The following is a 25,653-nucleotide window of genomic DNA, read 5'->3' on the forward strand; positions in this document are numbered from 1 at the left end:
TGTAAGGTTTAGCTGTAATGTGGCAAAGTCAGAATATGAATAAGGTGATTTGCCCGTAGCTGAGGCGTTTCTTATGGGATCATTATGGGTGTTCTTTGCTGCCTGCTGATGTTGGGACTCCAGATTACGTTGCAAGGCAATGTTATGCAATCTAGCAGAGTGGGGTTAAAGTTCAGAGGTCAAAATAATAATAACAATAAATTAAACTTATATAGCACTTTATCATGATACTTAAAGCACTTTAGTGAAGGGGCTAAACTCTCACCTAATATGTGGCCTGCACCTCGGTGACGCACAGCAGGCATGTTGCTCCAGGACACTCACCACACATCATCAGCTAGAAAAATAAAGATAACGACCTAGCTGAGGCTAGCAGAAATCTAGCTACCTAACTGAGGCTACCATATATCTAGTTACCTAGCTGAGGCTAATATAAATCTAGCTACCTAGCTGAGGCTAGCATAAATCTAGCTACCCAACTGAGCTAACATATATCTAGCTACCTAGCTGAGGCTAATATAAATCTAGCTACCTAGCTGAGGCTAACATAAATCTAGCTACCTAGCTGAGGCTAATATGAATCTAGCTACCTAGCAGAGGCTAACAAAAATCTTGCTCCCTAGCTGAGTCTAATATAAATTTAGCTAATAGCCTAATATAAAACCCCACCAAGCTAACACAAGGACCTTAGCTAATGAAAATTAGCAGCAGCTAGGTAGCTAGCTTTTGATGTAATGTGTTACTAATAACCGTTTACTGCCTTTTGTGTTTCCATAGCGGACTTTTTCTCAAGTGCTGTGCTTTAGTACAAATTTGTGGTATCTTCTTATTTCAGCATTTACATTTTATATCACTTTAGGTGTTGCTCTGCTATATTGCACTATAATCTTACACATGATTACATCACCATTATGAATTTAATGACTTAAATGCGTTATAGCACTTTATATATGCAGACACATTATAGTAGTCTTTCTGAGGAGATAAATGTTAAATCTTGTATGAGTGCTATAGTATAGCCTGTTTTCTTCTGTCTTTTCATTACTAATACAGGTGAGTAAAGAAACATCCACAACACACGTATCATCCAGTTTTAGTTTAATTCCTTTTTAGAAAAAAAAAAAAAAATCTCTTCACTTCAGCACATACGCATTGCACAAGGCAGGGAGCCGGCTTTTCTTTAATTGCCTTTTTTTTTTTTTCTTTTTCTTTTTAACTCTTTCTGTTATCAAACCAGAGTTAAAAGCAGCAGCAGAACTGATGCCAACAACCAGCACTGGCTTCACCAAACTCTCGCACCCAAATCCAGATCATAGAGGAGCCGATGTGAACAACCAGCACTGAAATCCAGCAGACAGAAAACACTCGTGATGTCAGTTTAAGGGTCTAATTGAATGTAACACATTTCACTTTCAGTTCTCAATCAATGTTCAGAATAAGTATGACATGCCTGTTTTGTTTTGTTTTTTTTAAATCAAAGAAAAATGGATGTAAATGTAAAAAAGAAAGACAGACCAGATTGGTGTATGTAGCACATGTAGGCTTATAATGAATGCCAGAAATTTTAGACAATTACAGTAAGAACTTCTCAAAATCTAGTCTTAATGAGGAAAATCTAATCACTCATACACCACGAGTAGGTTAAAACAGACTCCTAAAAGTGTTTGTGAACACTATTGGTCACAGCTCTGCTAAAGGTGATAAAGCTGCAGAGGACAGTGGTTTGTCTCGATGCGTCTTCTGTCTGCACTGGGATTGGAAATGACGTGCCGAGTCGTGTTTGGGGAAACCTGACCCTGAACAGTTGAAACAACTTGATCAACAGACAGATTGCTGGTGTAGAATATATCATATTAATATTATTTACAAAATCTCTGTACAATCAAATACACAAGGGTGAAAAGGTCCGTCCTGCCAGTCAAGCATTCCAGAAAAGAGTTAAAAGGCCGAATGTGTTCACGCAACAGGATGTTTGACCAGATTAAGAACCTCTGAGGAAATCCTGAAAAGTTTAGCAAAGTGGGGTTAAAAACTTGAGCCGAGCAAAAGGTCAGTGGGTCACAAGGAGGATTATCTCACTTTGACTAGTGCCCACTCGAGGTTTGACAGCAACAAGGCGTTTAAGCTAACACAGTTCAAGATAAAACGAGCATCACCATAGAGGTTCAGCATGTTCAAGGTCCTTTCCGAGTGTGTCATTCATCCGACATGATGCACAGTTTGGACGAATGGAGGGTAATAACTGTAGACTGTATGTGTCCATGACTACACTTAGCATGGTCAGGTCACACAGATCAGGTTGAAAAAGCGTGCATTGTGCGCTCACTTCGGTGTATAATCTGGCCTGAAACATCCTGCTGCGAGCATCCACCTTACATAGTGTTAACAACTAAATCAGTAGGACAAACTCCAAGGGGAGAAACTCTCTCCGTCAAGATTCAAACAGGATTTCTATAAGAGGGGAAACCTAACAGGGTTGCATATTTAAAAAGAAAAACTTTTACACACAAGTCAAATCAGCTCTGGTAGCTTTAGAGAAGAGGTGAGTGTGCTGAAGGGGACAAAGATGAGTTACTGCATAGCCTGTTGGTTAGAGATCACTATGGATGACAAAACATTTGCTATTCGGTGGGCGATTTAAGCCAAAGTTCCTTACAGTACAGAGAAATACATACTGATCTGAGTTCAGCTGGTCCCAGAGGGAAATGAACCCCAAAACAAGGTGTTAATGAGGTTCAAACCCCAAAGCTTTAAAATCACAACTCAGACTTATTATCAAAGCAGACAAACACCCACACTGTTGACTCATCACTGCTTAAAAGCTAATTCCTTAAATGACTCGATTCATACTGTATCTGTGTAAATGTGCGTGAAACACTTCCAACAAGGACGAAACTTCACAAGCATGTCAACGGGGGAAGATGTGACGCTGCTTTGAATGGTGGGGCTCGTGAGCGTTGTTGCCGGAAAGGTAAACACAGTTTATATGAAGAATTTCAGTTCCAGCAAGTGATACTAATTTGGTTTTTGGAGTCAAAAACACTGAAGCTGCATTAGTAAGGTCCAAAAACACTCCAAGTATTTGGACTCATGTCTGTAACTTGTCTGCTTGGAACAGTTTTAGATTAGATGAGCGTGAAAATGGTGTTATAACTTGTACTTATACAATCACTGAAAACACACAGATGCACTCTGAAATTGACAACTTTCAAACACATGTCATCTATAATACGTAGAGACCAATGTGTCAGCTTCAAAAGACTGAGCCACATGATGAGCAGCAGACTGCAGAAGGTTAAAACTGTGAAGAAATGTCCCCTCCACTGAAGCGTTCACCTGCAGGCTCTGCAGCACATCGATGAGATGTGTTTAAAAAGTACAACTCGCAACGAGACACTTTCGTAAGTGCTGCAAATCACGATTGAAAAAAGGCTTTTTCAGGCTGACAGAGCAGGAATTTACATTTCTAGGAACAATCACACTGGTTCTTTTGTGCCAACCAAAAACGATCAAACCATGAAAAGAAATTCAACACAATAATATCTTCAAATCACGTGGGAAAAACACATTAACTGACATTATTATGTACTACTGGCCACAAAAAGAAAAAACAAGCAGGATAACGATTATAAAAATGACTTTGAAATGTTCCCAAACCAAACTCTCGCCCAAAAACAATGAAAAGAAAGGCTGGGAAACTAAATTTCCAGTTCTCATCAATAATGATCTGTGATACTGAGAGCACGTTATGACTTTCTAAACTCTCAAATTTTATTACAAAGACCATTGCAGTGGTGAAGTTAATGTCTTTGTGCTATGACACGGCTGAGACCAGCAGGTGAGCTGTGAATGCCGAGCAGCATGTTAACCGCTCTGAATCTGTTACAGTACGACGGCGAAAAACAAACAAACTGCATGCACAACGTGACAACAACGCAGTGGTGACGTTCAGCGGGTAAGAACTTAAATCACACAGGAAGCTGAAGGACACAAACACGGCGTGACCGGGATAACACACAGTGAAGGCAACAAACGACAGGCGGCGTAAGATAACCGACATCAGCCTGATTTTAAAGCTGAGTCGAGGCCACGATTATCATCCAAAGAGGAGTTGGAAGAAGGCAAAAGAAGAAGAAAAAGAGCATTTGTGTTGTCATACCTGAAAGTGGCCAGGATCCAACACATTGCTCATTCAGTGTTTTCATGGGTAACGGATGCTCTGATACACTACTCACACAGTATTTCACCACAGTTTTACTTTTAACACTTGCATAAGTGCTGACATTTGGATCAGTGCGGCCAATCGGTAGTTAATAAAGTCTTTTACACTCCATGTGTCCTCAACAGATAAATACTCATTTTAAACTTTAATATGCAAGGATCTGCTCTAAAAAATGTGGTGAGTTACGAATTGTTCATTAAAAGGAACCCTCATCTATTTTGACTCTGTTCAATCTATAATTCAATTGCTGCATATGGTGCACATTCAATTTCACAGCAAAGCTTTAGATGTTAGTGTGAGTCAGTGTGGATAAAAGCATCAGCGTAAAACAACAACTTCCTAAAAACTATGCGGCCTATAAACCAACTCTGTACAAATCAAGTTAAAAAAACAACTGCATAGCAGCACACGTGTTATTCATCAGGGTCAAAGTGTAGTGAAGAATCGCTGCAATTATGTGATTTTGTCAATACGACGCTCGTAATACTTGGCTAACATTCAACTAGCTGATAAGGATTTTACCCTTGTTATTATACTGTAGGTGAAATTTAAAAAACTGCAAGTTCCTGTCAAGAAAATCCCCCCTGCTGAACTAACACTTGTACATCAGGCTCAGAATAACAGAAAACTAACCGACCCAAAAACGTTGGTAGTGATGGTTTGGAGGTATCGTTACAACAAATACAAAAACTGAGAGACGGAGGTGAATTACACAAAGAATGATTCCACAAAGGGAAAGAGCACAGTTTCTCTGATGGAGAGTAAAGGCATGTAGACGGTTGGACTGAGTCTATGACGCGGTGGACAGCGGAGACTGAACTGTCCTGCTTCATAGTTCAGCTGCTTCGACATTAAACAGAGATGAGAGGCTGTAACGGTCCGGGCTGGGGGGGGGGGGGGGCACACTTCTGGTCCATGTTTCTGCAAAACAGCAGTGATGTAATCACTGATGATGAAGCCTCTACATGCATAATACATTACAAGCAAACCTTGCCTATGGGATGAGGTGTGCATGTAATTTACAATTCCAACTTCCCCAAATTATTGCAGACCAGGTAAGAATCCTTTAAAAAGTGGCAGTAAGACAGAGTAGAATTACAGGCAATTCAGGCAAGTAAGAGGGTTTTCCATCCGAGAAGACAGACGGAGGCATGCAAACTACGTCTGAGGCTGTTTGTGCTTGTGTCACAACTTGGTTTGCATAAGTGTGGCTGACTGATCAGTTCTGGGCCCGAACATGTTCCATACCCCAGCTTTCATGGTTGGCTGAAATAAAGCTCAACATATCTGAAATGGTGTAAAAAAAATAAAAAGAGATCATCTGGGTTGTAGTTGGGGAGGATGCTGGACTGTTTTTACTCGCTGTGGGGGGAATAAAGCTTCACCTACCCAGCAGAACGAATGGCCAAATGTTGTGCACAGTAACTGCACCATTAGACAGTAAAAACAGTCTAACCTGCAGAACTGACTCTGCCACAAGCAAATTTGCATTAGTGTATTTTACACTCTTGGTCCATCTTTTTTCTGCCCGGATTCAAATGGAGCAAATTCAATCTCAGCCTGCGTTAGCTCAGCCTGAACGCCTCGTGATATCACACAACATCCGAACAAGGCAGCGGGCTGGCGGAGGAACTAGAGGGTGAAGAAAACAGGCCTCCACCCGGCTGAGGTGTCCTTGAGCTAGACACTGACAGGCAGGGAGGGACAGGAGAAAAAGAGACAAAGACTCCCCACAGAGATCCTGGAGCAGCTCACAGACCACAAACACAGGTCACAGAGCCAGACTGAACTGTAGCTGTAGTCCTAATTCTTGGAAGACAATGTCTTGGTCCCATCATCTAACACTAAACTCACTAAACACAGCATGCTTGGCAATATGGTGCTGTTAATGTTGTTTACACGTAGGCAGACGGAGGAGACACAAACAAAAGGCCGTGTTGCCTTGGAGCAACAGAGAGAATTAAAGACCGTTTTTCTGCTTCCTGTCTGAGCTGAAGGAGGCAGGTGTCGTACGAATCTCGACAGGATTTGGCTTCAGTGCACTCCTTAGAAGACCGGAGCGTGGTGGGCAACTTTTTGTGCAACAACGAGGCGACAAAACGCCTCCTAAACCTCAGCCGCAACTGCTGTCCAGCCGCAGTTGGAGCTGGGTGACACCGGCGCGTCTGCACCCTGACAGATGAAGGGAGGAGGCGTCGACGCTCAAGTGATCTCACTGTGGTTGCAGAAAAGGAGTTTTCTTGAGCATTTCTGTGCAGGTGTCCTCTCTGAGAACTGTTGCACAAAGAGTCACCCGGAGCGCCGAAGCCTCCAGGACGTAATGCTACAGTAGCTATTCACACAAACACACACAGTAACAAAAAACACTAAAATCCTCTGGGCTTCCTGACACAGCACTGATCACAGGAATCAACAGAGGTGATTACAGGAAACCATAAATTAAAGATCACAATATTAAAACCTCTATGATAGGGGGACTCTGTTTGGGGAATTTCGGAGATGAATGTTAGAGGTTATCGCTATTTACAAGAGTTAAATTATTAAAATGGCTTTTCTCAGTTTCTGTGTCTCTCTCTTTGTGTTCCTTTAGCGGCCTCTGTGGATGAGACCTGTCAGCAGCGTCAAAAGGTGATGACGTCACAGCATCGAGAGTTGATGACATCACAGCGTTCAGGGGTGGACGACATCGTCTTGTCGAGGGGTTGATGATGTCACGGCTTGATTTCCCTCACGGGTCCTCTGTAGTCTTGAGTAGCTCCATCAGCGCCCCCACAGCTCCAAAGTAACCCTGGTGCAAACACACACACACACACACACACACACACACACACATTTTACACATGTGCATGTAGTCCAGCATTAAGCTCAAGCTTTAGACACAGGAGGTGTGAGTGCTCCACAGGCCTGACTGCAGGGCCGCAGCTTGGAGTTTATTGGTCCAATGCTCACCTCGTGTTCCAGGAACAGGGCTCTTAGTTGTCCTTTGGACCAGAAGTCCATGGCATAGGCTAGCAGTTTTGTGGACACTGTGTTGATACGAAGGAAGTTCCCAACAAACACCACACGCTCGATTTTCTGACATGAAGAGAGACAAAAGGCAAATTAAGAGAAATCAAGCCCAACTATGTGCATGACAACTACGTCAAATACAACATAAATCCTTATTTGAAAATATGAAAGGCCGGGGTGCAACATTCACGAAAAAAAAAAAAAAAAAAAAAAGAAAACGTGAAACACATTTAGACTCCACCCATCGCACCAGAGGATGGTGCTCACTGCTCCGTCTGTGAAACAGACATTACAAATGTGTCTTTGTACAACTTTTTAGGGATGTTTTAACCTGTCCAAGAGCACATTAATAAATAAAAATAATTACTTATACACACATATATGAATTAACAAGTGCTTCATGGATAAACTCCTTTTTTATGTCAAACTGCAACACCGGTTCCAAACCACATGGTGGTGCTGGAGAGCTGGTGAAGAGGTTACCAGCAAGTCAACCTCCTGCTACATTACATTTACTTAGCTGACTCCTTTCATCCAAAGTGACTTAATCAGACATCAACTAAATGTGGATTACATTCAGTTTTACGCCAAAAACTGAAAAGCTTTCAAAGCTCCAAAAACTGCTAGACGCTGCGAAAATGTTTCTTGTATCATGGAAATACATCATTTGCTTGAATATATTTAAGGCATGCAGGATGTAGACAGTGACAGCGGGAGCTTCACATGCACAAATTCTGTATATTTCACCTCAGTTTGGTGTTCACAGTGGGACAAAAACCATCTCCAAATGTTTGACAGTGGAATTTATTAGAGTAATTTTTGGGAAAAAGTCCAAAAATGACAAGAAACAACCACAGTGGTTGGTGGATTTTGGAGGATTGTGAATGGATAAACCACCACGACCAGAACCATAAACACGTTTCTGCGGTGAACAGAGATCGTTTGTGACAGACGTTATCTTCACGCTGTAAACTGAATTATGCAATTTGATAACCAAGGCTGAGCACTTAGAACAACGTGTGCATTTGTGTGTTTACACGTGTGTGTGTGTTAAAGCCAGACCAGTGCTCTGATATGATATATGATGGGAAACTGTGGGGCTTATTGATATCCAATTACTGGGTAATCTACCTCTGATTGGATGGAGGTTTAAAGGCCTTAGAGCAGGTCTCACATCGACATAAGCGATAACTAAAATCAAAACTGGTGAACTCCTTCCAAAAACATCAGCCCTCAGCTCCTGTGGCTGGTGGACACCGCCACGTCCTCGCTGCAGCTCTGTGTGCAGTGATAGCCCTGTACAATGCTGCTTGATCGCCATGCCACAAGGCAACACTGTAAAGAAGCTGACAGCACACAGAAAGACTCCAGGCTGATCCCTCACTCCACAAAACAACAAGTCTCAGTTTGGCTGAAACACTTTCAAATCCAGCTTTACCTCCGTTATTGCTATTTATTATGTACTATTTACTACCTACGTCAGTCATGAAACTGTTATTCAATTAGATTGTGCTATATTTAGCTGTTTGTTTTGACTGGCTGATCTTACTGTGGTGACGATTTGCACCTGCAATCCCAAAAATTGCCTGGAAGTTCACCGTTGTTTATTTGAAACTGGCTGAGTTTCAAAACATCAGCAACAGTGAGCTGGGAGGAAAATTAGGGATTTTTGGGGGGCTGTGACAAAATCAGTGTATTTTAAACGTTTAAACTTCAAACTGTGCAGCAGCACAGCTCTTATGTAATCAGTCCGTCTGTCCTGACAGGCCTGATCGAGGCTAATTTCCTCCTCTAATCTGTCAGATTACTCCCAGACAATAAACCAGTAACGAACCTGCGTAGAAATGAAGCACACACAGAAATTGTGAGTGCGTGTTTGCAGGTGCATCTGTGTGTGTGTTTCACGAGCATGAATTTGGTTGACTTCATGTTGTTAGTCATGCTGAGTGGTTGGAAAAGCTGCAGATCCTGGACGGCGCGTACGTGTGTGTTTACGAGTATTTCAACACCAACATAAGCTACTGGAACTATAATGGTTCATGTGTTTGTGTGCAAGTATTACATAAAGCACACGCCTGTTGTGGCTGATATGTTGGATAGTGTGTTGGATGACCTGTGTGTGTGTGTGTGTGTGTGTGTGTGTGTGTGCGTGTGTGTGTGTGTACCTCGTTCACAGCACACATCCGTGCTATGGATCCTATGTTATTAGTGATGGTGACCAGCGTGGCTCTGGCCAGGTCTTCCTTACTGATGCTGTCTCGCTTCTCTTTGCTCATCATGTGACCAAAGCTGTGAAAACAGACCACATCAAACACACACATCAACACGACCACAAAGACACACTTCCCTCACGTGCATTATTCCAGTTTGATGAACTCTTGACAAACCAAACAGGCACAGAACAGGAGCAGCTCCGAATGTCACAATAACCTTGGGAACAACAGTAAACAGGGGCTGTTTGTCAGCGCGTGTGTGGAGTGTTTTTCAATGAAGGACCACCAAAACAAGCAACAGTGATTATAACTGTGATAAAATCTGTTTTTCACCTGCTTTATGGATCAACCTTTGAACACAGGTTTACTGTATTACATGCTAAACCCAGATTAGCGAGTGAACGTCTGAGTGTGCCAGTGAGTCAGTGTGTGTGCGCCCCGCTATCAATCACACCATCATACAGAGCTCATTCATTTCAGTGTTTCTGATCATCATCCCTGATGCAGCAGGAGAAATAAAAAATGTGCATCAGAGATGAAATCCCAACGCACCGCCGAGCGTCTCTCCTGATTGGCTCCCGACCACATCAGGTGCAAGAAGTGAAACTAGTTTATTGGACTTGCGGCACCAAAGCACCGAGCAGTGACTGGAGAAGAGTCGCTCTGCTCTCTGTCTCCATCACTGTGCTCTATTTACAACACAGTTTTGTAGTTTTAACAGGTCATTCTTCATTATCACATGCTACATGCTTAAAAACGCATTTAACGTTCAGAGGATCCTTGCTGGAAAGAAGTGTGGCGACACTGTGGACCTTCAGCCTTCATCGCACTCACCTGGATGCCACAGCGGAGCCCTGCAGGCCAAAGCGCTCGTAGTCTCCTCCGTAGATGTCTTTCACCAGTTTGTCCACGTTGGTGGAGTCGCCCTTGCTGGCCATTTCCAACGCCTCCTCGAACGTCTCACAGCCCGTCAGCAGACAGCAAAGGCCCAGAAATGTACCACCTCCCAGACTGAAAGAGGAAGATGGCAGAGAAAGAGTGTGAGGGAGATAATAATAGAGAGGTGAAAGGGGACACAGAACGTAAGAAGAAGAGCAGATGGTGAAGAAGGGAATAAATGGAGAAAGATCTGCTTCTGTCCTCTAAAATCAAACCTCTGACCTCTGCAAAACTTTAAGTTCCTGTATAATCAGTTTTATAAGCAGCCACCAATAAAAATGTCACCTGTGAGGCTTCAGCCGTAAAATAAGATGCAAACATACAAGAAGATCTGGGTGAACGGGCGAGGGAGAAGAAACGGATGCAATTCAACATGTGAACAGAGGACGGATGTTTTGAAATAATAAAAATCATCCTCCTCTGCTCAGCATTAATATCAGATTAGATTAGACTGGAAGAAGCAAAAATACAGAGAGGTTGAATGATTATGTAACGAACCATAAAGATAATACGAGATAACGAGGGGGAATAAACAGGCCGATTGATGGCTGCGGTCATTACGTCGTTCCTTTGTGTCGCTTGCACGGCCGTATGAACAAATGGTGTTTTTGTTGCCGTTAAACTGTCCTGATGTTTTGCCGCTTCTTGTCGCTCTGCTTGGCTTTTGTTCTGTCATGGCGTCTTATTATTATGAAGGAAAGATTAGAAACAGACACTTAACACCTGGACTTCACCTCACTACTCTCACCCACACCATCTCAGCTTGGTTTATGTGCGTTTTCCTCTTCCTGGTGCCGTGCGACAGATTGAAATGGAAGCCTTAGACACACCTACATATGTGCACAAACACACACACACGCTGACCGAAGCGCGGTTGGATCGACTTGTTTAATGTGTGAACTCGTGACAGATCCTGAGTTTGTTCAGCTGTTAAACAACATAGAAAATGTAAATGTTAAATAGCTCTTGCCTGCGTTTTCTGATTGTTTTCAACACTTCGCTATCTAATCACGATCTGGTCCTACTGTTACGCAAGTACTAAGGTACACAAGGTGATCACAGATAAAGAATGGCTGGAATTCAAGTGACTGACTCGAAGTTATCAAGCGGATCGCCTCAAGCTATAAGTATCAGTCACCTTCACCTTTTGCATAGATTCATTCATGTGAAGCAATTTCAAGTTCAAAACTCACTGATTTAGTGGAAGACAACAGTCAAGTCTTCCACTGTCCTCTACTGACAGCGCTGTGAAAAACGTGAAAAGGCTCCACACACCTTGATCTGACTTAACTGGAACTTAAATACGATTTTATGAACCAACAGACCGACTCGAAACAGTTGTAGGAACAGTTTTAGGATGAGAATACAAACATCACCTGGTCCCAGTCACCCGTTTGTAGTTGTTCTCTGAGTACACGGCCAGTATGGAAACCCCGGAGCCGATGTTGACCAGCAGCATGGGGAAGGGGTTGTCCAGGGTGCAGGGCTTCTTCACGCAGCTCTGGGTGTCTGATGGATTCTGGAAGTAGTAGCACTCTGGGTGTCCATTGAAGCCCACCCGGTCGACGTACAGCAGGCCGCGGATCAGGCAGTCCAGCTCGTCGAGCTTCAGCAGCTCCAGGTCGGCCATCTGCGGCACAAACGGAGGAGGGTTGAAGCGCTGACAGGACACTGTTTCAGAGCTGAACGCTAGCAAAGGGGTTTTAATGGTTCAAGACGACTTAAAGCAAAAGATTATTTCATTCCTTGGAGGCATCGTTTTGTCAGTTTTCTGGTTTTCAAAGCGTTTTAAGAGTCGAGTGTGCATGAGGTTTTTGTTCAGCTCAGCTTATGCTGCAGTGCCCAGAGAGAGCTCATTGATCCTGCTGCAGTGCAGAAAGGGTCAATGAACTCAGGTAACAGGCACTGAGATATCAAATGCAGCAACATGAAGAAATGCTCAAGACATGTATGGATGGCTGCGAAGACATGGAGACAGAAATGCTCTGCTCCAATCAGATTATAACAGGTACGAACTTCAATCCTGGACACTGTAAATATGACTGTTTACATGGCCTAGTGAGGAAGGTCGGCGATTCAATGCCCTGGACCGGCAGGGTAAACCTGGGTCAGGAAAGTGAAAAGCAGCTCTTGTCCCTTCCTTTTTACCACTTACTGATCAACTAATAAATTAATTTACCAATCGTTGCGGCTCTACCAGTAACCAAGAGTTCACAGTGAGAGAGCCATTTTAATGCTAATCGGACATTTCTGTTTGCTCACCGTTCTGAAGTCGTTCTCAAACTTGTATGCGCCGCCTCCGGTGGCGCAGAGTGTCGTGTGCAGGCTGGAGAAGTTCTTGTCGTGGCCCATCTGGATGAAACGGGGCATGGCCTGCGTCGGGAAGCGGATGAAGTGCAGGTTCCCCGTCCTCCCACACATGGTCAGGTTCCTCAGCTCCAGGTGGACGTCACGGACGCCTGTTTTACCTGAGTGAGAAGAGCAACGACTTTTACAAAGAAGGACTCCGACCCGATGTGTGATCAACTTTCTTTGTGATGCTGTTTAGTTTGAGGCGTTTAGAGCTGAATGATCTGGTGTCATAACACCTGAACCTCCAGTCAAGGACCAAACACCTCAACCTTATGCAATACATGAGCGACACACGCTGTAGAATCTGTCCTGGTATCTTCTTGTTAGGTGTCCTTGACCTGACTTTTTCTGCCTTCAATACACGCACGTTAATAGATGTGACCTTGTGTGTGTGTGTGTGTGTGTGTGTGTGTGTGTGTGTAGGCGTACCATAGGCCACGTTTGAGGTGAGGTAGCGGCGGATGGACTTGAGGTTTTCCACTTCCTCTTGTTCTTCCTCTGCAGTAATGTCGACTGGCTCAAAGTACACTAACTTGACCAAGGTTCCTCCGATGTCCATACCAAACCAGGGGAAGGCTGAGGGGGAGGAAGAGAAAACTGTGGTTAACTTCTTTGGTTTTAAAGACAGAACAAAGTGACAAAACACAGGATGTGACTGATGCCATTAGAGCTCATTTTTGAGCTGCAAAAAACAGATGTTTCAGACGTTTTGCTTCAGCCAGGGGAGCAGCAGACACTTCACCTCAGCAGTGAAGCGGGGATAGAGCTGAAACGATGAGCCCATTAACTGATCGACAGAAAACTGACAGCGACCATTTGAACGACCGATCAATCATTATTCAAGCAAAAACAGCCCAGTATTTGCAGTTTCCTGCCCCTCAAATGTGATGATTTGCTGCCGTCACTGACAGGCAGAGATCAAGCTGTGACACCTGTCTGATGTGAATGGGTCCAGCCCGGCGTCCTTCGTGTGTCTGACGGTGGTGTTAACAGGTAACTCAGCACAGACAGGCTGGAGAGGAAACAGGCAGGTCGGATAGTCGGTCGGGAAGAACATTGAGTTCAGTACAAAAAAAAAAAAAAAAGAAAAATCTTCCTGCTCAACCGGCTGGGGGGGAAACACAAACCACCACAGCTCAACAAGAGCCAGTGTCGCCATGGAAACAGACCCCCCCCATCGTCTCCTCGCCTCTCCATCTCTCTCACTCGCCTGTTTTCTCTTCACTTAGCTTCTCCTCTCCACCTCTCAGCCACGCTCTCGTCCATCTTTCTTTCTCCGTCTCCCTCCATCTCCACCTCCCTGCCTGCACCGTCTCCATCACTCGTCTGTCTCCGGCTCCTCCTCCCGCGTTTTGCTTGCTTCTTGTCTCTCGATCAATTTAATTCAATTCAGGTAAGATTTACTGGCATGGACGGAAGAGAACTGATACCGCAAGAGGTTTTTAATGCACCGAAAAACAACTGCACCAGCCTTCCTTTACTCTCCGATTCAACGCAGTCGGCTTTTATTTGTAAGATTACAGCTGAAACGATCAGTTGATTAATCAACGACATAATTCATCTGCAACTATTTCGACAATCCATTAATACAAAAATGACAATCGCCCACTAGTTGCTCTTCTACTGTGATGCTTTGCTGCTTTTCTCTGTCTTACATTGTTGTAAAATGAACATTTTTTTAGTTTTGGTAGACATCATCTTCACCTCTGAGAAAATGTGATTGACATTTTTTCTGTTTTGTTGCCTTTAATCAAGAATGTGATCTGCAGATTAATCAATAGAGAAAGGAATCACTAGTTGCAGCCCTGATGATAATATAACTGAGCAATTTGTTGCCAGAATAAAAGAAAAACTAAATAAATGCATCCATTTCAGGATGGTGGTATAAAAATGCAACGGTGTAGAGAAACAGTCGCCTTGATTGTATTAAAGTCTCGACTTGATGTGGATCAACAAAAACAGACACGAGAGATCCCAACTCAACGTGAGAAACTGCTTCCAAAATGGCTGAAAAATGTCGAAAGACAGACACAAAACATGTGAAATACAAGGTGAGGATGTGAAATCACATCAGTAACAATCCAAACAACCCCCCCATCACGTGTATTTTACTTAGCTGAGGCTATTTTTAGAGGCCACCTGTATTGATTGACGTCTCTTTGCATTAGCGGTTCAACAAATACCAAAGATCTGGTTTGAGGACTGTGTGCTCTTGGCTTGTCACGGTGAGACATTGAGGTTACTGACGGTCAAATTAAAGCTCAGCCTCTGAAACATTAACGCTTTACATTTGTCTCACAACACAGACAATCAGTTTAAACCTGTGAAACTCCTCAAGACAACACACGTTCCCTGAAACATGTTCTGTGTTGTGGAACGCGGTAGCAGAAGAATGCGTTGAATCTAAATGTTTAGCGCGTGATGACGGCGAGCCCACCGCGCAACGGACAGACTGCAAACCATATTCAGCATAAACAACCTTGTTTATATGTTTGTAATAATTACAGAAGATTCTGGACTTTAGACTGAACTTTGGTTCACTGAATATCTGGTTAGGTGTCTAACTCATGCAGCCGTCCAGCTCTAAGTGTAATTTCACAGTAATAAGACGAGGCGTTGGTAACGTTTGTTAAAAAAAAACACAGCCACGTGTCTCCCTGCAGCCACAGCAGTGAAACACCTCGCTTTGGGATGTACCCACGGCACTGACATGATGATCAGGAGATGTGACCGTTTCACAACAGGCTGTTACGTAACAGACTGATTTTGTCTGGATTATGGAGACAATGTCCACTCTGAGATTACAGCCATCAAATTCGAGTTTGAGATTTCATTTTGAGGGTGAAACGCATTTTTTTATGCCTTTATTAGCCTCTCGTGGTGTCAGCAATGTCAGCGTACGCAGTCTTACCGGTCTCTGCTCTCCAAATAGGAGTAGGCTAGAACAAAAAATATGTCCTTTTTGCTAACAGTCATGGGGACAGACGGTGGTGGACTGTGCGAGCAGCGAGTTACAAAGTGCTTGGCTGAACCTGAACAACCCTCAATCTAGTGTTTATTATGAATCATATCATGGCTGATATGACACTGTTTGTAGTGAGTTAGCACAGTGAACACGTGCCAGCATCTTGTCTTTCAGTTCACGTGACACCAACTGCGCTGCTCTTTAAAGTTTACATCTGACAACATATAAACCCTAATACACTGTCCCTGCGTGAAGTAGCACCTCATTATGCTCAGCCTTTGTTGAAACTGTGTCACAGTCTGCGGTGGTGTTACACTCTGAAACCAACTGTATGACTGCTAGCACCGTTAGCTGCTGCTACTGTTACCCGCTGCTGCTGCTGCTGCTGCTGCTACAACTAATACCTCTACACCTGCTGCAGCGCCTGGTGTTGGGTTACTTTCAGCAGAAGTCACCTATCACCTGCTTTACTGTTTGGTTTACTTTTTTTTCCCCGTCCCCTCTCACCTACTGACCTGCTCTGATGTCTGTAAACATGAACTTAGAAGTATAGATTTTGCAGAGATCCCTCAGCCAAAAACATGTCAGATAAACTGCTCTGGATTGTTTTCGATGCTTAACAACTGGACCAACAGGGATTTTTCTTTTTCTCTCTTTGTGTTTCATTAAAATGCATATAAATGAGGGAAAACTTGTGCAATATGCACTCGTTTCCCGCAACAGAATTTCTTATTGAGGTCAGCTGCTTCGCCCTTTAAGCCACAAGAAGTAATATTTCATAACAAGCAGCGAGGCTGAGGCGAACAGCGAAATGCTGCAAACAAAAACATGATTTCCTCCTCTGATATAATGAAAAGTATCAGTGCAAGCAAAAGCAGCACCGTCAGAGGTGCACGGCGGTGTCTGCCTCCACAGGCCGAGTCAAAACCACATTCACAACAAGCACGATGTGATCGGAGTGAAACAAAACATCAAACTTTCTCTATTTTGACAAGATCACAATAGCACAAATCAGGGTTTGTTGTCTGAAATAAGTATCATACTGACATTTTGAGTTGCTGGGAGGCAGTATTTCGCATTAATGCTAATGCTTTGACCTAAAGGTGAACCTTTTATACTCATATGTGCCAAGAAACTGCATGTTTTCTGTTCCCCTTCCTCAAATTTAATGTTGTCATAGAGGAAAATCCTCAAGTTGTATTTACTGTGGGCAATGCAACTCAAAAACATTACAATATTTACCTTTATGCACAAACTGAAATGTCACACTACAACAAGAAACCTCACTGAACCTAAAAATGGCAGAGGATGTTGCACAAGCGCAATGACAACCTTAGGTTCCTTGATGAGTATAGTTTCCTATCGATGTGGAAATCTTTTGACCTTTACCCCAATCCTTACAAGCAGCTAACTTTTAAAGCCCTGAAGATGAACGCTTTAGCGTAAGAGCTTTAAAAATGTCAATCAGAAAGTCACATGTGTCTCTGTGATGATCAGTGTTCACTGTCACAAACTGTGGGAGGCGGGGAAATGGACAGATGATGACATTTATGTCACATGGACCCATTTCTTGTGCTTTACAGTCATTATTACAAGGGATTTAACACAGAACACAAGAGGAAAAAACAAAAAAAGGCCACCATGAGGCACCCCAAAAAGACAAAAATAAGTTAATCCTCTCCCATCAGCAAATTATGTGTCTGTATAATTAACTGAACATGAGGAGAAAAATGCTTCCTTTGAGTGCTTTGGTGTTATTTTGGTTACTTAAAGTTGGACCAAAGCATTCAGTGTAAAATATGTTGAAAACGTTCAACCTTCAGGTCCACGGTCGTGGTGCTGAGTTTCCACTTCCTGAACAAGGACGTTTTCCCAGCAGAGATGTGCTTAGCACGTTAATTTACAGCCTGAACGTTTCCTTATAGCATCAAAGAGAGCTTGTAGTTTCAGATAACAAATGAGAGTAAACTCGTTCATACAGGCAGACTGCTGTGAGGAGGTTTCTCTCATCCTTTTAAGGCCGTGCAACATTCACATTATTCTGTATTTCTCTTTGCCGTGGCTGAATTGTGAGGAACAGGTATTATTTAAATTGGGGACACGCACTGATAAAGGTAAAAATACCGGAAACAAGTTTTACAGAATTAAAACGACAGCAGCTGACTTTATGTAAGCTGCATATCTGAGTCCTGTAGAACAACAGCGACTCTTACTTCTGAGCCGATATCTGAACCGCGGGTCATCATCCTTTTCATCAGACTTATTTACTGACTGCTTTCCTCCCGTGATCATTTGCCTTGTGCAGCGGAAAAACAACAAATACTGCCAACAAAGCTGACACATGATGCCAGCGGAAACGTCACAGCTTCCCTGTGACCTGGCTATCAGTGATGTCAAGAAACATGGTGGCACCGGCTGAAAAGACATCATGGGAATACAATGTCCCGGCCTACATTCTTTCTGTCATTCACTCACTGGAGCCCTGCGGCTAAATTTACTCTTACATCTTCCACAGACATCCAGGAACTGTAATGAAGCAGCCGTTCAGCAGTTCCTCGAACATTTCCTCGACCGAGGCATTTAAATCCCGTGTAGCCGTCAGGTGCTGCTGCTCAGAGAAGTAAAGCATTGCCGGGAAAATGCTGACAAACAGGTTGCTCAACCTTTAAACTTTAAATGAATTTCCACCTTTCCTGCATGTGGCCTATAGTCCTCATATGTACCCACTTATCCTGGGTTTCTATTTAAAACAAACACACACATACATCACAGGCACACTGCGTCCAGCCAAAGTTCAGTGTGACAACGAGCGCGGCCGGGGGGTGAGGAGTGATTTGTGTCCATGTAGGTGAAAGGTCTTTGCCCTAACACACCTCTACCTTGCACTCCCCTCGTGATATTTACAGTATATGTGCGTGTACAGTCTGGCTTGAATTACAAAGTCTAAAGGGCCTCACAAATGTATTTTTTTACCCAGCATGCCTACTGCTTAGACTTGTGATGTGACCTCAAAAATGATCGGCCGCAACCGTTTCTAGTGAATTTCCTATTGCTTGACCTTTAATCTCAGGTTTCACAGAGAGTCTTGGGTAGGCCAAGAACAACTCTTGCAGAGCATGATAGTGTGATAAGACAAGAAAACACAGCAGCGGGCAGCGAACACGTGTGTATACAGTGGGTTCAATAATTCACACCCATTACTGAGCAGAACGCAACAGGATGTTTTGTCCTGCGTTATTCTTATCACCGATTCACTGCTTCCTCATTATTATCCAGTAATTTCTCCATTAACTAACAAATATTGATTCTGATTATTATGACAGCCCTAATACAACAACTAGTGCTACTGACAGGACTATAGCTATCACTATCTCCACTGATACTGCTTTTACAATTACATCCTTTGGTACTACAGTTACTGCAACAGACAACTGACAGACGATGAACCAACAAGTAAAGCAGAAATGTCAATTATTCCCTTGTTCCAGGCTCCCCAGTGTGAGTATCTGCTGGACATCACAGTTCCCTAAAGCCCAAGGTGACGTCACCAAATTGCCTGTTTTTTGCCAACCAGCCGTCCAAATTCCAAAGATATTTGGCAAGAGAATTAATGACTGATTATTATCAAACTAGTTGCTGATTCATTCTCTGTTGACCGATTAATTGATTCATTGACTAATTGTTTCAGTTTTATATGAAATGGCTTTTTGTTTTGGCCCGTCGTTTGGATAAAACAATCAATTTCAAGATGTCAAGGTGGGTTTTAGGACATTTCTCACTGTTATCTGACATTTTATAGACGATTAATCAACAAAATAATCAGCATATTAACTGTGAATAAGTTGAAGCCTTATACTACTACTACTACTTTTTTTGTCATGCTCTTGGTACAAATACTTCATTGACTACATATTTTGCTGCCACTGCAACCACTACTTCTACCACACTGCAATACGACTGCAGTAACAAACACATTAACACCTGCTGCTAGCCTCAGTAAAGCAGCTACTAGCACTACTAGGTTTACCAACTACAGGTAATAAAGGCTTTCTCTTCATGAAGCTCGGTCTTGTGCACAGTTTCAGATAGAAGAAGGAGTTTCGGTTGGTTTTCGGGTGTGCCATGATTGAACAATTCCCCTCGTCTTGATTTACGCACCCGCCCCCCACCCCCCACCCCAATTACCTAAACCCTGGTGAACCCTTGTCAGCCGGTCCACAGTCCCTCTGCAGACAGCGGTCGAACATTGACTCGACCTGTGGCCTTTTTGACAAACCTGTACCTTTTTATGGGAGTTACTCTTTTACTACATTTACACCCATAGTTAACACACCACCCAGGGCTTCAGCTTCTCTGTGAGTCTCAATAGCTGGACTGGACTGTAGACCCTATTTTCATTTTCAAACGTACCCCACCCCCCAAAAACTACTTTGCATCAGCAACCAACGCCTAGTCTCAACACTGATTACTATGAAATCTCTCCCCACAGAGATTCCAGGTAAAGTTTGCCTTTTCCCGTCTTCCTTCATCAAAACATCCTGCTATCTGTGACAAAATGTGAAATTCAGTCAAAACAATAGAGCTGAAGCCAAAATTTCTCCAAAACTGAGACCAAACATTACAGGCTGTGTATTTTCTGACTATTCCTCACATTTAGGTTTTTTGAAAAGCTTTGGCAAAAACAACCATTGGCCTTGCAAATAAAACACATTAGTGCTGCTAATACTGTACGTAAAACAGTGCAGTTGTCTGAATTGTGCTTCTGTGCTGTGCTTCTTCTTCATCAAATGGATTTTTGCTGTGAGCACCTCTGTAGGTGCAACCCCTCTAAACACTATACACTGATAATAATATAGCCTACCAATAGTGCCGAGCTTTCTGTTTTATTTTAAGGTGACCCCACACAGCAGATGTGATGGTGCAATGCGCCTCCTTCAAAGCCATGTGTCTCCCTGACACATGGACACACAAGCAGTGGCCTATAGCACCTGTTCAGCACACAAAAAACAGGCAGAGTGTATGTGAAGAAGGTGGAGTAAAATCAAGTTTCCTCCACCTTCAGCCACTGTTATTGTTGCTGTAAAGCTCAATTTCGTTACCCACCCACCTATTCTGCCCAGTATTCACCACACCCTTAGCAGCACATGCAGTATGACTTTGTCTACAACCAAATCTCGGATTATTATAATTACTGGTACATCTTCATTCTCTCTATAATCACATTGTTTGCTCTGCAGTGACACACTGCACATTTCCCCAAACGACCTCATACAATTTCTACCTCGTTGGGGGTTGAACATGAAAAGTATTTATTGTCTGGTAAAAATATTTGTATGAAAACGGGTGGAAAAATCTCATTAGAGGTTTTAAATGAAAAGTTAGCATTTTCAATTAAAAAAAAAAACAAACACGTGATGGAGCTGGAGAATCAGCCTGTTGGTTGAAATAAATGCAATTCTGTTCCACGAGATAGTCAATGACATTTGCTGTTCAGTTGCTTCTGGTGTAAATAAGGGGTACTACAGGCAGTGTTACCCAAAAGTAACCCCGATCCTACAAAAAATCTGAGGACAAAAGTGAAAAATCACATCCCCGAGGGGAATACATTCCAGGGTCGGCCCTCGGTGGGGAAAAGCTTAGAGGGTTATCCGGGTTTATCAGGACGGCTGGCCTCCATCCAAGGATAACTCAGCCATAAAGCAGAGGAGCTCTGACTGGACATTTCAAGGTTTCCTGATGAAATGTTCCCTTAATTATGTAATCTGGGCCAATTCTAGAGCAGGGCCTCTCTTTCTCAGGCTACTGAGCATCACAGCAAACCCCAGCAGAGAATCTGTGCTGTCTGTTCAATGCAACATCACCACATCTCAGCACAGACCGCATCACGCCACATACACAGTGCCTCCTTTTCTATTCATTCAATCGAGAATCAGTTTTTAATCGAGAGTCGCCTTGAATCAAGAAGCGATTCTGAATAGAATCGGACACCAAAGCTTCACAGTCCAACACTTCAGTGCACTCACAGACTCTGGAGTACACACTGTGAGACATCTGCAGTGATGTGTCTAATAAACTGACAACATGTCTTTATTTCCAAAAGAAGTTCTTGTACATTTAAGTACATGCTGATTCTGTTTTATCTTCTTGTGTTGGATATTTATTCTTCGAAGAATAAACCACTGATAGCAAAACTACTCAGCATTCATATTCAAGTGAAAGGAGATAACCACTGCTTAAGGTGACAGTGACTGCATTTCCACTGCAAACTGCAGAATTTAATGTTCTGCGATACTTGACAGGTTGCAAACCTTTTACAGGGTGAGATCTGTGGACCCATAAATCAAGAAAACAGGGAAAATGGTACTGTATGGTGCTTGAACAAGAGTACATGTGAAATGACATTACTGGAACACAGAACTTGTGTGCCAGTCAACGTATTTAATAAAGTTAAGACAGCAAGAAAAACACAGGTATAACCTGTTGGAGTGTATGCTGGGTATGAACAAAGTCAGACAAATTAGAAAAGGAGTACCCTGAAGATGAGACTCCTTAAAAATGCAATAAATATTCAAAAACTTTGCAGTTGGAGCTGCATAATAAATGAATAACTGCACCTCGAACCAGTAAAGTGCTGCTGGCTATGGCTGATACTGTATGCACTTACTGCTATACAGTATGGCTGATACTGTACAGCAGTAAATACAACATTCCCACAAAATTACTACATTTACTTAAACATCCATGTTCTCACAGGAAAAAGCTGAAGTGATGCCTGTCACATTGTGCCAACTGATTTCTTAGTTTTCCAGATAAAACGTTATGGTTTTCAGAAATACTGTATGTCCACTCTCATGAATCTAGGGTCTCGTACGGTCAGAGATTTAGGTAGAAACTTAAGATGTTATTTATTTTCACATGACAGTGATTAACAACCGTCATTACAAGATCATATGGAGAGACAGTAAAAGGTAATATTGAACTATAGGCCAGCTCTGCTTCTTATTAATGCTGCATTATACAGGTTTCTCACAGGTGACAGTGTAAAATTTTACCTGGAAGCAGAAACTAGAAGTGATGTCTCCACCCTTTTTCCCCTCTGTCTCTCCCATCTCTGTCTCTGTCCTCTCTCTCTGCCTCTCCCTAACACAATTACTGATAGATGTAAGGAATGTTGACTAAATGACTTACCAACAAGGCCCCTAAACTTGCAGCTGGTCTCTGCACAAATTTCCAAGACTGAAAACAACTTTTACCATGACAGCAACACTCAGCCATAACAAATTCCTAACTATGACCCAATCACCCCAAAAAGGAGCAGTAAGGTGAATTTACACTGAAATTCCCTGCCATGAACAGCCAAACATATTGCTGCAACCACATGACTGTAAACATTTTAACACTTTTTATTATGTTTCAAATGTGCAGCATTCTCTGACTGAAATACTAATCTTGAATGATTTGTTTTCCCAGCCTGATATTAATTTCAAAGGTGAGACTTAAAGAAAAAAAAAGAACTCATACTTACCAGGTTTCTTTTCACTTATAAGCTTCATAGTGAGGCAAAATATCAGCTCACAGGTGCACCAGAAACAAGCAAAAGATATATATTAAGAGAAAAATATATTTAACAAGCTTGTGGAAGGAAAGCTAACGAGGCCTCAGTCAGTCAGACTTCACACTGCGGAGAAAACGGCACTTTTCTACATTCTGCGCTAAAACTGCAAAGTTTTCCTGGATGATCTTTACTCACATCGTCCGAAATACTCGATAAATAAGGGGGCGGGGTTCCGACCCATTCCCTCTGCCTCCTGAAGACAAGAGTCGTGTGCTGATTGGCTGAGGCAAGCCAAGCCCACTTATCAGGAGCTTTTTCACCACCGGAAACTGACCAATCACAGTGCACCAAATGCAACCTGAGGGTTCATACAAACAAGAGGGGGTCTCCCTGACGACGGTAGGCTGGAAGATTGGACAGATCTGCCAGAGACACTAACCACCTAATCTAATCAGAAAGAGGAAGGGACTCTTGTGATATGAAACACACATTAACCACGAAACTGTAAAAGCAGTTACTAAAAAGAGTGAAATGGGAGTACACGCGGGTTGTCAGAGGTAGCTGCTGTCTCATTGCAACACGGCACGGTTGTGTAAATCCCGGCTGGTCGGTGTTGCATCGCGGAGGTCAGCAGTCAACCGATGTACTGTCACACAACCTACATAACGCCGCGACAACCGTTGGGGGAAAAAAATCATGTGACACAATGTGAACAGCGTAAAAATAGTAGCTCTCAAACTTGGTTTTCCCCAAGCTGGTTGACACTTACGGGGTCTGCTCCGTCTCACCGACTCCGTCCTCCTCCGTAGCCTGCACCTCTTGGCCGGAGATCCGTTGCACTCCTCGTCGTCTCCGCGGTGAAGATGATGCATGGTCTCAAACGTGCTGCTGTTGGGTCCGGAGCCCGAGCCGAATGCATTGCCGCTGCAACAGCTGCCGTTTGCGGCCACCGCGACGTGGCCATGAAAGCCCCTCTGACTCTGCCCGTTGTTGATATGAAAGGGTCCCGACGCTCCTTTCTTGTCTATCATTGACTTGGCTTTATCCATGGGAGCAGCTAGCCTAGCCTAGCCTAGCTTAGCTTAGCATCTGCAGGAGAAAAAAGACTGTGAAAACTCTCCCGCTAGCAACGAAAAACCCGGCTACTTTAGCTAAGCTAGCTAATGTTAGCCCCGCTGCCTGCAAGCTAGTAGGACAGTCGCGCGACAAGCTAAAGACCGTATCCTTTTCCGCAATTTCGCCTATTTTACCTTAGAATATCAAGGTAAAATTAGACGTATTTTTTCCTTTAATGTAGTCTAAAATAGCAATACGAGCAGGCGCTAAAATACAGTATTTCGTTTGAGGTCACTCGCGGTCATTTCCCCACATTGAGATCCTGGCAGGCGCAGCGGCAGCAGCCGGTGTGTGTGTGTTGGTGGACGGCTACGTCACACCAGCTCTTGCAGCCGAGGCCCGAACCCGTTCACCTCCTCCGACCGGTTTTCTCTCCGCAGTACAATTACACTGTAATTCTACACTTCATCACAAAGAAATGCAAGAAAATACTCGCCCGTGTCGCCTGCACTACAGCAATGCACCGCGGTTGCTCCCAGCTGAAATATTAAACAAAGTCTGAACACACACGGCACCAGTGTGCAGCTGCGGGGGCTTTCTTTCTAAAAGTCGCTGTTCGCTGTCATCCTCACTCCCCGCAGTCCTCTCCACGCGTGATGATGCTGACAGTCAATATGTCAGTAGTTGCGTGCAAAGGCACAGCCATATATAGAAACATCTTTCCATGACATCTGATAACAAGTCTTTTGTTACGCTGCAGAGCATTTTAAACTGTCCTGGTTGATTTGTGTGTCACCTGGGATGGCTCCCCTCAGAGATCTTAACCACAGTATGACTTTAAAAGAAATTGAAATTAAATGTAATGAGAAAGAAATAGCTCTATTTATTTAAGTGTAGTTACATTAAGATTAAGGTTGATTATTGAAGGGATCCGGCATATTTATTCAAGAGAAACCTGATATCAAGCAGAGCATTGAATAGCAAGCACAGTTCAGTCAAGATACAAAGGTCGAGCAACAACAATCTCATCTTGATAAAGGAGAACAATCACTAGAACCAACAACACTACAAGACATGCTTCTTTCTCTCTGATTTAAATGTCCCTTTTTAAATGTTGTATAGATATTTAAAGCTATAGATCCTTTAGGTTAAGACTATAGTTGTTGCTGCAATTCATAAAACAGAGATAATGAAGGACTTTCAAAGACTTGTAAATGTGCAAACTGTAATGCAGTTATCTAAAGTTTAAAAACCAACCAAGTCTGCAAAAAACCATCACAACTAAGAACCAACAACTCATTTGCAGTTGAAAAAAAAAAAAAAAAAATACCATGACACATAT

General features: G+C 43.1%; 1 protein-coding gene across 2 annotated transcripts; it reads right to left on the bottom strand.

Moving 5' to 3' along the window:
- Nucleotides 1-1,081: 1,081 nt before the first annotated feature.
- pank1a (pantothenate kinase 1a) lies at nt 1,082-24,966 on the bottom strand. 2 transcript variants are annotated; one of them, XM_076742983.1, is made up of 8 exons: nt 24,025-24,966; nt 13,165-13,311; nt 12,646-12,851; nt 11,760-12,013; nt 10,279-10,455; nt 9,397-9,520; nt 7,172-7,297; nt 1,082-7,010 (listed from the first exon to the last, which is right to left on the bottom strand). In XM_076742983.1, exons 1-8 carry the CDS (start codon nt 24,302-24,304, stop codon nt 6,951-6,953), a joined length of 1,374 nt encoding a protein of 457 aa, XP_076599098.1. In that variant the 5' UTR covers nt 24,305-24,966; the 3' UTR covers nt 1,082-6,950. The 2 variants fall into 2 exon arrangements, with proteins under 2 accessions (XP_076599098.1, XP_076599099.1); XM_076742984.1 differs by lacking the exon at nt 24,025-24,966 and adding an exon at nt 23,226-23,355 and having other exon boundaries at nt 6,812-7,010.
- Between the last annotated feature and the right edge of the window lie 687 nt (nt 24,967-25,653).

The sequence above is a fragment of the Chaetodon auriga genome, chromosome 11 (genome assembly GCF_051107435.1).
Source record: "Chaetodon auriga isolate fChaAug3 chromosome 11, fChaAug3.hap1, whole genome shotgun sequence".
Taxonomy (NCBI): domain Eukaryota; kingdom Metazoa; phylum Chordata; class Actinopteri; order Chaetodontiformes; family Chaetodontidae; genus Chaetodon; species Chaetodon auriga.